Genomic DNA, 17,320 nt, shown 5'->3' with positions numbered 1-17,320 from the left:
GTCAGACTAATAGAAGTGCATGTTAGTATGAGTGAAGGTAAACATGATTTCCACCAGTATTTGGTTACTACTTCTTAAGGACTGCTTAATATACAGTATATATTAAGATGCATATATTTATGAATGTAATTGGATGCTCTTTTAATCAATAATTTATATATAACTATGCAATGAGAGATGGCTGGTATCCCAATGAGAATACCAATAATTACAAGTTGTAAAATGCTAACGCTGCACACAGCAGGTAGTCTCCTACTGATCTAGTCCATAATGATGAGCATCCTCTTGAAATGCACTATATCAACACCAACACGATGTGTAATTTAATAAACATACCCATAATGCAGCTCTTGCACAGTTAACATGATCCCTTTGATTGTGTCTATGTAAAACAGCAGTTTACCTGACAGTTATTATCCTGTGTTAGTGTTACCTTTAGGGTCCATGTCCAGGCAGTCGGCTTTGCTGCGATTGGCGGCGGTCATGTAGTGGTAGCAGATGGTGACGTTGAAGGTGTGACAGCGAGTGATGTTGTAGCCCAACGACTCCCAATCCACCGCGATCAGACGGGATCGGGTTTCAGCTATCTTCAGCCTCTTAGGAGTCCGCATGGGTTCTGCAGAGAAACAGAGAAGAAAAGATGATGAGTTTTCTCACTATTCCAGGAGATTATTGTCATATGAGCAGCAATAGACTCCTGATCATGAATAAGGTTTGAAAGTAACGGGAGTTAAAGGTGAAAAATCCTCTGTAACTTCAGACATTTACTTCAATTTTGCTGCTTTGTAAGAGGCTATTAACAAAAAGAGTGCTGAGTCAACATTTACCCCGAGATAAAACAAGAGGGGTTTTACGACCATCTATTTCTGTGCCTTGCTGCCATTCAACCATTTCCCAAATGCAATCACTTCTGCGAGGCACGTCTTTAGGTTTCCATCTTTTATGTGAATTCAGAACTATTTATTGTCAATATAATCTACAGTACCTTCTCTCCTGCCTGCCCAGGGCTTTAATTACCTTAACTGGCTCATTTAACTGGATCAATAACCCCACAGAGAAGACACACACACACACACACACACACACACACACACACACACACACACACACACACACACACACACACACACACACACACACACACACACACACACACACACACACACACACACACACACACACACACACACACACACACACACACACACACACACACACACACACACACACACACACACACACACACACACACACACACACAAAAAAATGATCCACTTGCTGTCTGCTAAAATCAGCCATTACAGTTCAGGCAATACATTTTGAATTCAGCTTTTACCAACGTTTGCTTCTCCAACCCTTCAACCATTTAGAGGAAGATCTACTTAGAGGAATTGCTGTGTTTTTGTAATTTCTACAAATGAACTAGAAACACATTGCTGGAGAAGAGTTGTTTCTTTGGGTAAAGGAACCACCTCTCCATCTCGAGCGGATATCGACAACAAGTTGTGTATACCAAATGAATATGTGTCTGATACACGTGAACAGTTTTGAAAGAGAAGTAGGGATGGAATAAGTAGTCAGACCCAAAACACTCCATACCATGCCAAAGCTAGATGTAAAAAGTGATGTGAAATAAAAACACTCAGACATATTGAGTCAAATTTAACCTAGGTTTAGTATCTTATTTCCAGTTATAACTACATGATTTGACAGCTAAGAGTCTAATTTGTTATCTTGATGGACAAATCCTGTTTAATAATCCTATAACAAATATGCCTCCATTAATTCTAATGCTGATCCCGCAGATTGACTCTGGACACCCTGGGCATAACGACCGGGCAAACAGAGGAAATGTAATTAAAAGTTTTGTTTATTGTTCCTCATAAAGTGACTTCCCTCACACTGATAGACATTATATCACCTGTTGAACTTCCTTCTTCCTCTCTGTCTGTAACCCACCTGCTTCCCTATGTCCTCCCAGGTTTTTTTTTAATAAAAACAGCTCACCTTAAATAGAGAGGCGAGTCTCTCTAGAAACCCCTCATTGTCTAGCTCTCTGTTTTTCTCTGGCTCTTCCTCCCTCAGAGGAGACAACACAAGGACACAAACTTGTCGCTTCTTCTGACAACCCATTATCTGCCTGTCACACACACACACACACACACAGAAAAACTCACCGGCATGGACACTCTCACACAGGATTATTACCCAAATACACACACGCTTCAGGATGTGACAGAATCAGGATTAAATCTGGGCAGAGCACGTATAGGTGTGTGTTTATGTGTGTTTGCTCACCTCAATAAAACTTCTCATAATAAGAATGCATCGTCAAGGACAAACACAACTCTTTCTCTCACACATACACACACACACACACACACACACACACACACACACACACACACACACACACACACACACACACACACACACACACACACACACACACACACACACACACACACACACACACAGGTTGTAAGCCAAATACAAACATGTTGAGGTTTGCTAAGTCATTTAGATGTAAATGGCTTGCTAATAAAGAGGCATAGCGACATATGAGAGAAAATGAGGAAAATAGAAGAAAGGTCGCGAAAACACCCAGGCAGGTAATTGTCTGCTGAGCAAATATGAGGGCTCATCTGTGTTTGTGTGTGTATGTGTGTGTGCGTGTGTTTGTTTATAGCCGAGGGGTCGGAGCATTTAATTTTGGCTTCAACCTGTTATTGGATGGTTGACATTTAAATAAAAGGAGAAAGAGACTTCCTGTTTTATCCGGCCGTCTCTCCCTCTAGCTCAATCTCTTCCTGTCAGTCTGTCTCCTGTTTGAATCAATACCTGTGATCCTCACCATAAACCTTGCTATTAGGACAATCACACACACACACGCACACGCAGAGAAACACACAAACACACACACACACACACACAGTAAGGGCAGTGTAATACATTGTATTGATTTCAGGGTCTCTTGATGCTAACAGCGCTTCACAGTGAGATGCTGTTCAACATGGAATTAAAACTAAATATATGACTCGCTGCCTGACACACACATGCACGCACACACAACACACACACACACACACACACACACACACACACACACACACACACACACACACACACACACACACACACACACACACACACACACACACACACACACACACACACACACACACACACACACACACACACACACACACACACACACACACACACACTTTTCAAAACCCCATTCCCTTCCTTGCCCAGAATGCACTGCTGCTTATCTTTGCCTATTTACTGAAGATAGTGAAAGAGGGTAGAAGGCAAGGTGGGAGGAGAAACAATGAGAGAATATGAACACATGGAGGGAAGACAGGAAGACATAGAGAAAGAAAGAAAGGTACAGGAGGAGGGCAAAGAGAGTAGCATAGAAAATGAGTAAAGAAGAGAGGAAAAACAAAGCAATGCGTGGCAAAATGAAACTGGGGCTGGAGGGAGCGAGGGACAGATAAAAGGAGCAGAGATAGAAACGGGAGAGGAAGATGAGAGAGGGAAAGAAAGCAGCCGAGAGGAGGAACAGGGAGAGACGATAACTAGTTTGGACCGTGGCCAGACTGGAGCGGGACCCGGTCCAACGGTAAGCCACAGAGGCTGCCTTGTCCCCCTTCTCCCTCCTCCGGTAGACATACAAACGGCGGGATTCATGTTGGAACTAAAAGGCTTTGTTCTCCACAGATGGAGCTTTGAAAACAACAACAATACCAATAAACACCAACAATAACACAGAGGACCGCAAGCTTCATATCAGCCCAATCCAGAGGTTGGAATTAAAAGAACGGGAAACAAAAGGAAAGCAAATGAAACTAAATGAAATAGAAGTATGCTGAGTGCAAAAAAGCAACCTGTCCCTCAATGGGAAGCATTAGAAGGTGCCAATAAATAAACAGTAAGAAAGACATAGAGCAGGAGAGAGAAGCTTAAGGAAGAGCAGAGAAGAAAGGAGGGAAGGGAAGGGGAGGGGGATACAGAAAAGGTTGACAGGAGATGCAGCTAAATCCAAGTTAATCTGTCCAATTAGTTCATGGTAATCCCTCCACTGTCATGAGGAAGACAAATGAAACTCCGGTTATGAATTCAGTCTCTAATTCTCATTTTCTCTCTGCATGGTCTCTCTATGGGCCAGGTTTAAGCACATGAAAGGTGCTAAATGTGCACCGCAACATTCATTCATTCAATTTACCCTCTGTGCAGAAGCTGTGTGAAATTTGATTTGCCAATGCAGAGGATAATTATGGAATCGGCAACCGGGAAAGTATCAAAAACGGTTTAGATATCATTAAGAGGTGGGATGTGTCACAGACCAACAAGCTCATAACAAGAACTGAAAGAAAATGAAGATTTACAAACATTTAGAGTCACAAAAAGCAGGTGGCAAAGGTAACGAGGTACGAGTCATTGAGCAAACTTCTCAGGATGCGAGAAAGAAATGCTTGAAACGACTGACAAAGATTTAATTAAAATAAAGTGTTCTTTGTTGAGGTGTTATGCCATACCTCTGAAGGTTATGTGCATTGGCATGTTCATTTATGTTCCCCTTTTCACTTAATGAGTAGTGAAACATAACCCGACCTTCTCACTGTCAGTCATATCACAAAGTCCAAGAAATAATTTAAACACAGGAATATAATTAAAGCACGAAGGGGCCGGATCTTTTAGGATATGTCGGTTTATTGTTGCGATACATCCTTGGTGTAATAAATGAAATCAAAAGCTGACTTACACTTCAAAAACCAACCTGTATCTCTGGCAATACTCCTGATAATCCTTTGTGTATGCAGGTGGAGCGTGCACTCTGCCCTAAAATATTATGCCAATCAAGGTTCACGTTCTAATAATTCATCCTTTTTACGAGTCTTTACATTTTCATAGAGGATCTTTAATTTGCCAAGAATGAAAACAGCTCAATTTAAGTCAGAATCCACATCTCCTTTAATTTATAATTGTAAAAATATTGCAGCAATTTGCCTAACAATCTGAATGTGCTTATTTAAAAAGACTGGAAAATGATCCCGGAAGAAGCTAACCCTTCAAATGTTCCATAAACTAGCACATGAACACACAGTGGACTGTACTGTGGCTGCCATTTCAAGGGTCTGACCCTTAAAGCATCATACTGCTGACTGTGTGTGTGCATATGTGTGTGTGTCCACATATATAAAGAAGTACATTTGATATATTGTGTGTGATTCCTGCTACATCTGTGCCTGTGTGTCTGGAAATGTGTGATTCCATTCTTCCATTAATCCAAGTGATGCTGAGTTTGTGCAACATATGAGAAATACTGTGGCTCTCTGAACTGTGTGTGTGTGTGTGTGTGTGTATGTGTGTGTGTGTGTGTGAACATTTCTCTCCATCACTGCTTAGTGTGTCACTCTTCTGTGTGTGACCATGCCTGTAAGTGTGTGTGTGTGTGTGTGTGTGTGTAACCTGCCATGACCAAAAGGTTTTCAGCAGAAAATGTAGGATTTGGATTAAAAGCTACTTCACCACACACACACACACACACACACACACACACACACACACACACACACACACACACACACACACACACACACACACACACACACACACACACACACACACACACACACACACACACACACACACACACACACACACACACACACACACACACACACACACACACACACACACAATCACTCACTCACTCACTCACTCTTCTCTTCAAGTTGATTATTTTTCACCCTTCTGACAAGAGCAATGACTCACAAAAGAAGAAAAATTGAGAGGAATAGGAGACAGAAGGAGCAAGAGAAAGAATATAAATAAAAGAAGTGCAGAAGAAGAAGAAATGAAATGAGAGAAAGATATGAAATCATCCCTCTTATCATATCAATTGCTCTGCAGTGATTTCTGCTGTGTATCTTATTACCGTTATTGGTTTTTAATTAAACAGTGTGGTGACATGGTGTTTTTGCACAGTGTGTGAGTGTGTGAGTGCATGTCTTCATCATTTTGCATTGAACTGAATATTCAGCAAACTACAGGTGGTGGGATCAGACAAACCTAACCAAACAGTAAAAGCAAAGGAATAATTACCATTTAAATAACATTTCTACCTCTGTGTGTGTGTCTGTATCTCACAAACACATATTCTCGTCCAAATGTGTATATGTGTGTGTGTGTGTGTGTGTGTGTGTGTGTGTGTGTGTGTGTGTGTGTGTGTGTGTGTGGTAATACATGTGTATGAATACAGGTTTGAAATACCTTGATCACACTGTAAACAAAGAGAACTACAGGTAGGGATTTGTCAGAAATTGTCAGGAAGTAGTATGAATTGTGTCCTCTTCAATTTATATAGCGTTGGATTTAGCAAAGGGATTTTGTGGGTTTCAATTTATGTAAATGAGTTGTGGGACACAGGATAGGGATTTACCTCGATAAAATTGGGCTGAAACTTTTTTTCACAGGAATAATTTGACATTTTTGGAAATGGAAACTTCCTTTCTGAAGGTTATATGTGATATGAGACTACAACCCATTAGCTTAGCTGAGCTTAAAGGGGAAACAGTAAGCCACGCTGTAAGGTGTGTTAGCACTTCCACTATATAACATAACGGTATTATGTCTGGTTTTTGTGGAAAAAGCCAAAGGATATTATGGGCTTCACTATTCCCTGTTTGGTTGTGTCACTGTGAGGTTGGCAATTAGCGGGAACACCAGTGGCCACGCTTGGTATTGCAAGCTCCAGCAGCATTACGTTACTAACACTGACCCAAAAAGAAAGGGTTACATCTCTTAATTTGACAAGCAGGTTATTTTGTTGGTTTGGCTTGTTTGTGAGCCGGATAAACAAGAATCTAACGCATCTTCTACTTGTTTTAAAATAAACAATTTTGTAAGAACTATCTTTTTTTTCTGTGTGTTTCAATACACACTTGTTTTTCTAGTAAATTCAGTGCAATAGTCTCTCCCTATAAGCAGAAAGTTTGCAAATCCTCTATTAATAGTTTCAAAACATACAACTTCATTGTTCAATAGGACAATTACTGCAGTGCTAGTGTCTAAAATTCATTAGAGTAAAAATCAAAGTCCATGAAAGATTGAAGGTCTTTCTCTTTGCTTTGTCAGTATGCACATTATTCGGATAACAGGAAGATGTGTAACTCTCTAAATTCATAAAGAGATCTCCCTGCTTTTGGTCTGATATAGACACATTGTGTCGATTACAAAGAGTTATTGTGTTTCACTCAAATGTGTTCCTGCGTGAGTGAGGAGAGGAAGATTAATTTCCTTTTCCTGTCTAACAGGAAACTGTTCAATACATGAGTCGCCTGAACAAGTCTATGACTTCCTCTCTGTCAATAAAAACACACAAACAAACGCACAGATTCATTCACACACGCATAAACACACACACAGGTTGGCAGACATCAGTCAGGCCCTGTGGTTATGAGTTTTCATCTCTCTTTCATTTTCATTCTCCAGTTTCATCATTCTCTCGCCTCTCGTGCTCTTTCTCCCCGCTGCCGCTTCTATTCTCCTCCTTTTCTTTCCTAGCCTTATTGTTTTTCATCATCTCTCCATCACTCCTTGATTCTCTTTCTCATTCAAACTCGCTGCTTTTCTTTCTGTCTCTTTCTTTCGCATATCAACCCTCTCTCCCTCGCTCCGTCTCCCTCCCTCAGGCTAGCTGTGTTTATATTTCAGTCGTTTATTTCTACAAATGTCAGACAGTGTTTCTGCCCTCCGACTATTGATCCACAGAGAGGGAAAGAGACGGGGGGAGAGAGAGAGGCAATGAGAAAAAGAGGGGGGGAGGGCAGCCACAAGGAACGAAGTAGAAAGAGAGGTGGATAGGAGGAGGAATGGGAGAATGAAGGAGTGTCAGCGAGAAGTGAGAGAAGGAAAGAAAGAGCAGGATAAAAGTGAGAAAAGGTGGAGAGAGCCTCCAGTATTTTAATCACTCTTTCTCTCAGATCAGTGAGCAACCACGGACTGACTCAGGCTCTCCCACTCCTTTTTTCTCCAATTCTCTCCGTCGCTACACCTCTCCTCCCCTCTCCCTGCCTGCTCATAGTATAAATATCACTCCAACTAAAATATAGATACGAGAACAAAAAAAACAACAGTAGACAGACAGATCGATAGATAATCAGACCGGGAGACAAAGCTGTGTTGCACAAGCAGGCCCAGAAAGGTCCAGTTACCTATCTTTTAGTCTTGCAGAAGTTAATTTATCATATGTTAGGAGTACATGTTTATAATACACCTTTTTTTTGGTCAAATCTATAAGGAACATTTGTATTTGTAAGGATTTTAATGGAAAACTGTTATTTTTGGATTATTAATGGTAGTTTTCTTTATATTTCACAAATTGGTTACATTTATTATACAAATACAGCACTTCCTACCTGCACATTTCGTCCGGGTGATGAGTGGGGGTCCAGCTTTGCCCGTCCCACCCTCCCCTGGTCTGGTTAGTAACACTCGGATCTCGTACTCTGTGTCGGGGTCAAGATGCCATAGCTTGTAATTTGGAGAGTTGACGGCGTGAGTCTCAATCCAGCTGCCGGATGTCATACGGTACTCAACCTAAAAGGAGAAATATCAAATATTACACATTAAAGTTATTTGAGTATTTGGTATTAATCAGATGTTATGCTCCGTATCAAGGTAAATGTCAGAGGGGGAATCAAAAGTATAATTAGCTTTCAGATCGAGTTGGAAATAAAATTACTATTCAGTGCTAGCTTATTCCTACTACTTTGGGTGTTAATGCTAAGCTAACAGCCTGCTGACAGCTAGCTTTATAACATTATAGAACACATGTTGAACTGTGTTACATAAGTCAGTCTATTATTTTGCTATTGGGGAAAGGATAAAAGGTGATTGTTGTGTTTGTTTAATGCTGTCTACCTTCACAATGTCTCTTACTCAACCTTACCTCTTTCAGTATAATAGGCCCATCTCCAAATATGGAGTTAGCATTCAGCTGAATCAGCAGATATGTAGGGCCGACACCCAGCAGCTGGGGCGGGGCGATGGGGTGCGGAGGCTCTGAAGAGAGAAAACAATGAACAGGATCATAAAAAGAGTATTCAAAATGCCTCACAAGAAAAGAAGGACACCTACTTTAACAAGGTCACACAAGGAGGTAGTGACACAAAGACCAAACATAATGTAGCAGCTGTGACACAAATCCTAGTTGTTGTAACAGCTGAAGGAATTTTCGATTTGAATTGTATATAAACTACACAAATGGAGCAAATGACTAAAGGGGCATCCAAACAAGTGGAAACTGCACTGACCTACAATATTATGACAACCAAGCAGTGTGTAAGTAATGGTGAGCTAATTGGCTAAACATCATGCCAGAGGGTAGCAATATGTTGAGACCTACGGTAGTGTGTTTAGCTTACGTTGTTTTGTTTACATTTTCCTGTTCCTACTTTCTAACTTACAATCACTGAATACTATTTTCCTCTAATAGAGTGTTTTTGTAGATACGCAAAGACCCAAGCTTTTAAAATTACAGAATTAGCCATATTTGTCACCTGCACTCTATAATATACAGTATGTTACACTCGTGGAGGACCCTGAGACTTCAGATTCTGATTGCTAACAACTATGCCGTGAGCACATAGCCGTGCATATGACAACCTCTGAATCTTTGAATTGAAACGTTGTTTAATGCATTGACTCTCCTGTTGTCTGGGTTATAATGAACTTAATATTAATGCAAACACGCCCGCCGCAGCTGCTTCACATCAGAAGCCTTCCACCTTCTAAACAAAAAAGAGGAAGGCTTTTATTGGGAAGCAGCTTCAGAAGTTTGTTGCCGTAGTGATCCATACTTCGAGCCCCTTTCACACATGGAATATGCAAATGTATTTGGTTTTGTTTTTATAAAGTTATATCTTTTTTGTTCTTCATGTGTCTGTAATGTAAATGTCCCGTTAACTTAATTCAGACACGGCAGGAATTTATGGAAAGAGTTTCAATGCTAGCGTAATATTTTACTTATGGTGCCAGAGGCGAAAGAGCTGCTTTGAGTTTTAAAGTAATGACATGATGGGGGAAGAAGAGTGTTTTTCTCTTACAGGCTGCATGACTGATAGATTTTGCTATTGGATTGTATCCTCCAATACATTTTCTCATCGGTTTCATCATTTAATGTTATTAGCGAGCAATTTATGCTGCCTACTTTGTAAAGTCCGTCAGTGCACAAGCAGGGAATGATAACAAGTTAACCTCCTTTGCCCCCAGTCGTGCTCAGAAATGTAATTGAGTGATCAGTTATGAGAAGGATCTCCTCTAAAAATATAAATTAGCTTTAACCCTCTTCATGGAAGTGGTTCAAATGTATTTCAGTACCTGCTGCTGCCTTTACGTTAATCTAAAGTGCAAATTCGTCAGATTTCTGCTGTGAATTCTAAGTACAAAACATAAGATACGTATTGTATTTGCATTAGACTAAATCAATGGTGTGTTCGTCTGAAGGTGGCCTTCGTTCAAAATTGCTTGCTAACTGCATTTAAAACACATTTATATTCAGGATCGAGGATTTTGATCACAGATCCCAATTGGTGTATCCCAATGTCAAGTAAATTTTACAAAAAGCTTACCAAATCTTTCTTTAATTGGGCTTCTTCTCTTTATCTCCTTGTTTTTTAAATTGGTATGATTTACCAAGGGAAATAGAGAGGGATAATCACCGTCAGCTACTCGAAATGACCCCCCAATGGGAGCTTAGCCAACTAAGCTAGGACCTAAGCCTATTCCATTACATGTTTTATAATGTTTTTCTTAAAAAAAAGAAGAAGAAAATGGACTACAATTTGCTGTGCAACCCTGTTTTGCAGAATGGCAAAAAATGATCCTTTAATCCTTGTATTTGATAAAAAGTTGCCATTAAAATATTGTATGTGTGTCCTCAGCTGTAAAGACAACTGAATGAGCAATGATGTTTTAATATTGATGTCAATAGATTCTGTCGTTTTCATTCAACGCATGTCTTAAAATTCAGCCATGAACTACGTCCTGTGACTCCCAGTTTATAAATACTGTGTGTGTGTGTGTGTGTGTGTGTGTGTGTGTGTGTCTGCGTATGTGTGTGTGTGTGTGTACTAGCACGTAAATGTGATGGATGTTTGATGGTTCAGGGCCAGTCAGTCAGATCAGAGCTAACTGTCACGCTTCTGTGATTGACACGCCGAAAGCACAACACACACAACCTTAAACCAGGCAGCATCAAAGATGTAGTTACTTGACACACACACACACACACACACACACACACACACACACACACACACACACACACACACACACACACACACACACACACACACACACACACACACACACACACACACACACACACACACACACACACACACACACACACACACACACACACACACAAACACTGTCCACACACACATATACAGTAAATCATACGGATTGCATCTCTAGCAGTCTCATTCTCAAACACACCACAAGGCAATGTTGCTATCAGTTGGAAGTTAGGGCCTTTTTTTTCGTCTCCTCTGCAATCCAGCTTCAATCATATCAAAGCAAGTATTATCTAAATTGTGTGTGTGTGTGTGTGTGTGTGTGTGCATGTGTGATACTGTGCATGTTGTTCCTTTAATATCTATGTTTTGTGTGTGTGTGTTGAATATGGCTGTCAGAGAAGTGCAGGCTGGGAAGTGTCTTTTTAGCAACAGATGAAACACTGTAGTTTGACAGCACACGCGCACACGCACACACACACACACACACACACACACACACACACACACACACACACACACACACACACACACACACACACACACACACACACACACACACACACACACACACACACAGTTGACTCCAGATAATGAATGTTGAAGTGACTTCGGAAAACCGACAATGTCAACAACATGTCAGCTCGCGACGCCATCAAATAAACAAAGTAAACAACCTGATGATTAACAAAAGATACAAATAAATAACAAAACAAAACAATATTCAAGCAAATAAAACAGTATTCTCGTGTGCTCTCAGCCTGTGTGTTTACTTAAATCCATGTTTGTCTGTTACTTTCAAATCTATTGAATATCTAAAAGATAAATAATACACGTTAAATGAAACAGTATAGGGTGTAAGTGGGTCATTTTGTGACTCCGGAGAAAACAAGAGCTGGAACGGGTTCACACTTTCATTTTCTTTCTCTTTTTTTGATCCATCACTTGTCATTTGTACAGTTGACCCAAAAAAAAATCTAACAAATCATCAATGGTGTTGTTTTGAGATGGGTTTGTTGTCAGCATCTTTTTTATTATTAATCACGTGTTTGAACCCTCTCATCATTCTTCATTTTAATGGGTCAAATGTAAATGATAATAACAAAACAAATGAGTATCGGGAATACTTCAAGTGTGTGTGTGTGTGTGTGTGTGTGTGTGTGGTTTTCTGACCTAACCCGTCTGCTTGATTAATTTGTTTTCACTGTCACTCACATTCTTCACTCATATTAAAATTCCTCCAGAGATTTTGGTAGATTTTCTGCTTCAAGATTTATGATGTAGCGAACAAACAACACAGAAAAAGCCCGAACAACATAAAGCAAGAAATGTTGTTGGTGACGTGCGCCTACTAGGCACGCTCTTCTTTGTTGTCCTTCGTCAGCAAACTTGTCAATAAAGTTTACTTTTCACAAACTGCTGCAGACATCACCATGGCTTACTGCAGGACATCTGACCTCAATAGGTAGGTGTGTGTGTGTGTGTGTGTGTGTGTGTGTGTGTGTGTGTGTGTGTGTGTGTGTGTGTGTGTGTGTGTGTGTGTGTGTGTGTGTTGTGTGTGTGTGTGTGTGTGTGTGTTTTTCAGACATATCGACAGCCAGCAGTGGTAGTAGGTTTTCTATAGTTCCATAATGCCTGAAGCTTCAACTGTCACTATAACTTAAAGTGAGCGTGTGTGTGTGTGTGTGTGTGTGTGTGTGTGTGGTGTGTGTGTGTGTGTGTGTGTGTGTTGGGTTATATAAAGGAGAAAAGGACATTTTTAAAAGTGGACTATTAGACATTTAAGACATTTAAGACATTTAAGACTGTTACATGTGTGTGTTTGTGTGTGACAGTAATGTTGCACGAGCTTTTCAGGCCATGGATTGCGTGTAATGCAAGCTGGCATGATGTGTGTTTGTGTGTGTGTTAGTGTTTGTGAGTGTGATACGAGCTGGCGTGATGTCACTGCAAGAACCAGAGGGCAAGGCTTTATTAGAGTTCGACTCTGACCAAACATCTAGTGACACACACATAAACCACATACACACACACACAGACACACACATACTCAGTCAGGATCTTCCATAGTTCTTAGTCACTCACACACCAACACATCATTATGAGCTGGTCATTGACAGATTAACGTGTCCTCTTGTTTTGAGGGCTGTGTAACGAACTTACACCAACGACTAAATACTGTAGAACATTTAAAGATGTCATTGAATGACTATTTGTAAAGTTGTTACTTTATCAGAAACTATTTTATTCAGGCAGAAATGGCTTTTTGTGTTTAGATACTATTTGACATTTTTTTTCATTTAAAAATAAGGAATTTGTAGAAAACCTTCTACAAATTTATGCTTAAATACCAGGAATTTGAAGAAAGTCACTGTGTTGTTAGGCTACTGAAACATGGTTCTATCAGAGCTAGTATTGAGATTTGGATTTAATGAAAGAACAATTTACATGCCAAAGTCAAATGAGAGAGTTGGCTGTGTTTTATAGTTTGTTAATTAAATAGTACAGCTTTCTATGAAGTACAAATCTTTGCATAACTTGGATAAGAAAAGCTATTTGAAGATGTAACCTTATGCTTGGGCATTTTTCTGCCAATCTGTAGACAAAGACAATAATTAAATAATTGGAAAAATACAAAAAAAGCTAAATTAATAGATAATTTTGAATGAGGAGAGCCAAAATCATCAGTCATCAAGTATAATAATATATATTATATCTGGCAATCCCATGTCACTCCTTTCATGCTCCCATGATGCACCTCTGCCTTTACGAAATGTGCTTCTTCTCTCAGATTTTGACAGCTCTAGCACACACAGACGGAGTCGATAATGGCACATCTCTGTCATCTACATGTTATAAATATCAATAAAGCAGGCCTGTGCGTACTCAGGCAATCTCCCTCCACCCAGCAGAGCACTTTAAGCCTTTGAAAATGAAACCTGGGTTACTGTCCTGCTGCCAAAACAGTTTTGATATATAAAAGGCATATTTTGACACTTTCTTATGAGTAAAAACTCACATTTTCCTGTTTAGCAGATTCGTACCAGATCCCTCCATAAATCACCCCTCATCTTTCTCTCTCTCTTTAATTTCCAGGATAAATAAATATTAAAATACATATTCAAAGCAAAAAATATCAATAATGCAGCTTAACTCTGTCCATATTCACGGTTGTCAGTGTCCTGCAGGGAACCTCAAATCTCCAACAGGCATACTTTTCAACAAGTGAAATAAACATATTCCCTGTTCCTTTGATTTTTCTCTGGCTCTCATCTCCCATCTGATATTTCTAATAAATAAACATGAGGCTCCTCTCCTCTCCACATTCATACATGCAGCGCTCATTCTTTTATTGTGATATCTTTCTAACAACCACACTCTGGATCAATATTCATAATCGGCGTTATCCCTCAGAGCTCCAGAAGCATCTTTCCACATATTGAGAAAGTGGCAGTTTTTTAAACCAAAGCCTGGCTACGACACACACGTCGCCCAATGTGCCGCACTGGAACCTGAGTCTATTTTCATATATGTAGATGAGTCCTATTCATGTTAAGACACATGCCTCCTGCTGAGGGGATGCTTCATCCTGCTTCTCTTCGCCTCCTCAAACTCAAAAAAAGATGTTCATGATAAATAAACATTAGCCACACAAGGATCTGCGGAACAGTGCGTTTCAAAAACCGCCATACGTTCTTGACCAAAGACTCCCAGTGGGGATTGTAACCCTAACTAAGGCAATGATAGTCCCTTGCTCAGGTGACACAGGGAGTCAAACCCCTGAACTGAACAGTGTAAGAGCTCCATTATCTGAGCCACGCCAGCATAAATTAATATTCATGTTGCTCGCTTCTGCTTTGATTTCTCATTTCTTTTCTCCTCTGCCATTCCTTATGCAGAATAATAAACATAACTCAGCTCGGCTGTTTACATATTCAGACATATTCCTGATTCTGATATGGATATTCTCGAGATAATGAGCATGCTATTTACATTTAACTTTTCTTCACCATCACTTCTCTCTTTGCTCACCCCTCCTCTTTCTCCCAATCTCTCCCCTCTCCTCCTTTCTGTCACTCCCTTATCATTCTTTCTGAATGTCGTTTGCCCTCATCCCTCTCTCTGCCCTCCTTCCCTGCCTCTCTCTCTGGGAGATGAATTGAATATGTAAGCTATTGGATGTGAATGAATAAAGCATCCCGTCTCAAACACACATTGGTGACACCTTATTAACCACATGTCAGCTGCACATGACAGCTGGAGCACACAGTTTCCATTTACACACACACACACACACACACACACACACACACACACACACGCTGCATACACATGTGCACATAGACACTATTGTAGCTGCTTCACACAAGCGCACACACACACACACACACACACACACACACACACACACACACATCTACATATACTCTCCTCATTAGTCTATATTGTGTTAGCGACTTACATTTTATCAGTCAGACACAGTGAGTGCACATTTGATTGGAAAGACAACATCTGACATTTTTCAAAAGTTAAACACAATACGAAGTTACCCATAACGCAAAATATAGAACTAGGTCAAGAAAATAACTTTTGTTAATGACAGGGTCATGGAAAGATTTAAACCAACTTTATAATTGATTACCGTGAAAAGAGCGATTGTTTAATATTAGCATTAGCCTTAGCTATTTTCCAACGGTTGCTTCAGGCAACGGATTTCCCAAAACGGCGAAGTGGTATAAGAGGTAAAGCTTGTTGATAGTATCTTACTCTTTAACTTTTGCATTGTTAAAAGATCTGAAGCATGATGAATGAATACAATTGTGTGTTTGTTTTTCTTTAACATAGCCTAAACTGTAAGCTAGCATCTCAACCTATTAGCTTACTACATACATAAGTACCTGGTGTTGACCTCAATGGCAAAAAGTAAGCTTAACATGTACTTAATATATGTGGTTGTAGGGTAAGGGTGATTTAAACAATAGTGTTTAACTGGAGCAGCCTTGACCACTGGAGGCTGGTCCTGGATGCTATTGAACGCTAACAGCCTGAAGATATCTGCTAAAGCTGTGGGATCAAATAATAAATCAGCGAAAACAAAATAAAACAAGTACCTCTGACGATAAGACCAGCATAGTTGGAAACCCCGGAGCCACGCTCTGATTGGGTGACGCAGCGGTACAGGTCTTGGTCCTGATTGGTGACTTCTTTAAGGTGGAATGAGGCGGCGAAGCGTCTGTGGTTGATGTTTTTGGTCAGAGCCACGGGAATATCTTCTCCATTTCTCCTCTGAATCACAGAAAAAACACGCACACAGACATCAGGGTCTGCAGAGGCTGGTAGAGGGTTAAACTGCCTTGCTCTAGGTCACAAGGTAGCACTGGACCACACACACACCCCCACAAACACACCCCCCTCCCTCCCTCTGCCTCACTGACAGCAGGTTTGAAGGTCATGACTACAATAGAGCCGTAATGAAATCAGCAGCTATTAAACTCTTAATCATGTTAGCTGCTAGGATGTATGGCCTGGGGTCGCTCTCTGTGTGTGTGCTTGTGTGTGTGTGTGTGTGTGTGTGTGTGTGTGTGTGTGTGTGTGAGTATGACACACTATTATTGGATGAATCAGTCCAGAGGATGGCACACTGAACACAATGTTTCATTTCTTTGTGTTTGTCTATTTCTAAACCATCATTTTGGGTGCAAGCAAATGTATTTATTTTGCCATTGTTTTATGAATTAAGTAATGATGGAAAGTCTCATATTAGTTTACCAAAATGACAAAAACACAAAACATGTTTTCCATTTCCACCTAATGGCATCCATCCATGTGGATTTTGCACATTTTTCTGCTTTGATTTCTGCCTCCACCAATATGAAAAGTCTGTGTTGTGCACAGTAATGAGCATGTAACTGTTTACAGGAAGAATATTTTGGGTTGAGTAGAGTTCCAATTAAAATATGTGTTGTATTATCTATCTATTCAACTATTTCTTGAACCTGTACATGGGG

General features: G+C 40.2%; 1 protein-coding gene across 1 annotated transcript in view; it reads right to left on the bottom strand.

Annotated features, from left to right (window-relative positions):
• Nucleotides 1–17,320, bottom strand: part of ptprk (protein tyrosine phosphatase receptor type K) — a 102,724-nt gene that overhangs the window by 29,086 nt on the left and 56,318 nt on the right. Inside the window, exons 9-12 of the mRNA XM_063901821.1 lie at nt 16,424–16,598; nt 8,963–9,075; nt 8,430–8,610; nt 434–616 (exon numbers count right to left, since the gene is read on the bottom strand). Coding sequence (XP_063757891.1) covers nt 434–616; nt 8,430–8,610; nt 8,963–9,075; nt 16,424–16,598 — 652 coding nt within the window. The remainder of the gene's footprint in view (nt 1–433; nt 617–8,429; nt 8,611–8,962; nt 9,076–16,423; nt 16,599–17,320) is intronic.

The sequence above is a fragment of the Eleginops maclovinus genome, chromosome 15, assembly GCF_036324505.1.
Source record: "Eleginops maclovinus isolate JMC-PN-2008 ecotype Puerto Natales chromosome 15, JC_Emac_rtc_rv5, whole genome shotgun sequence".
NCBI lineage: Eukaryota > Metazoa > Chordata > Actinopteri > Perciformes > Eleginopidae > Eleginops > Eleginops maclovinus.
This window is presented reverse-complemented; position numbering and strand designations above follow the sequence as displayed.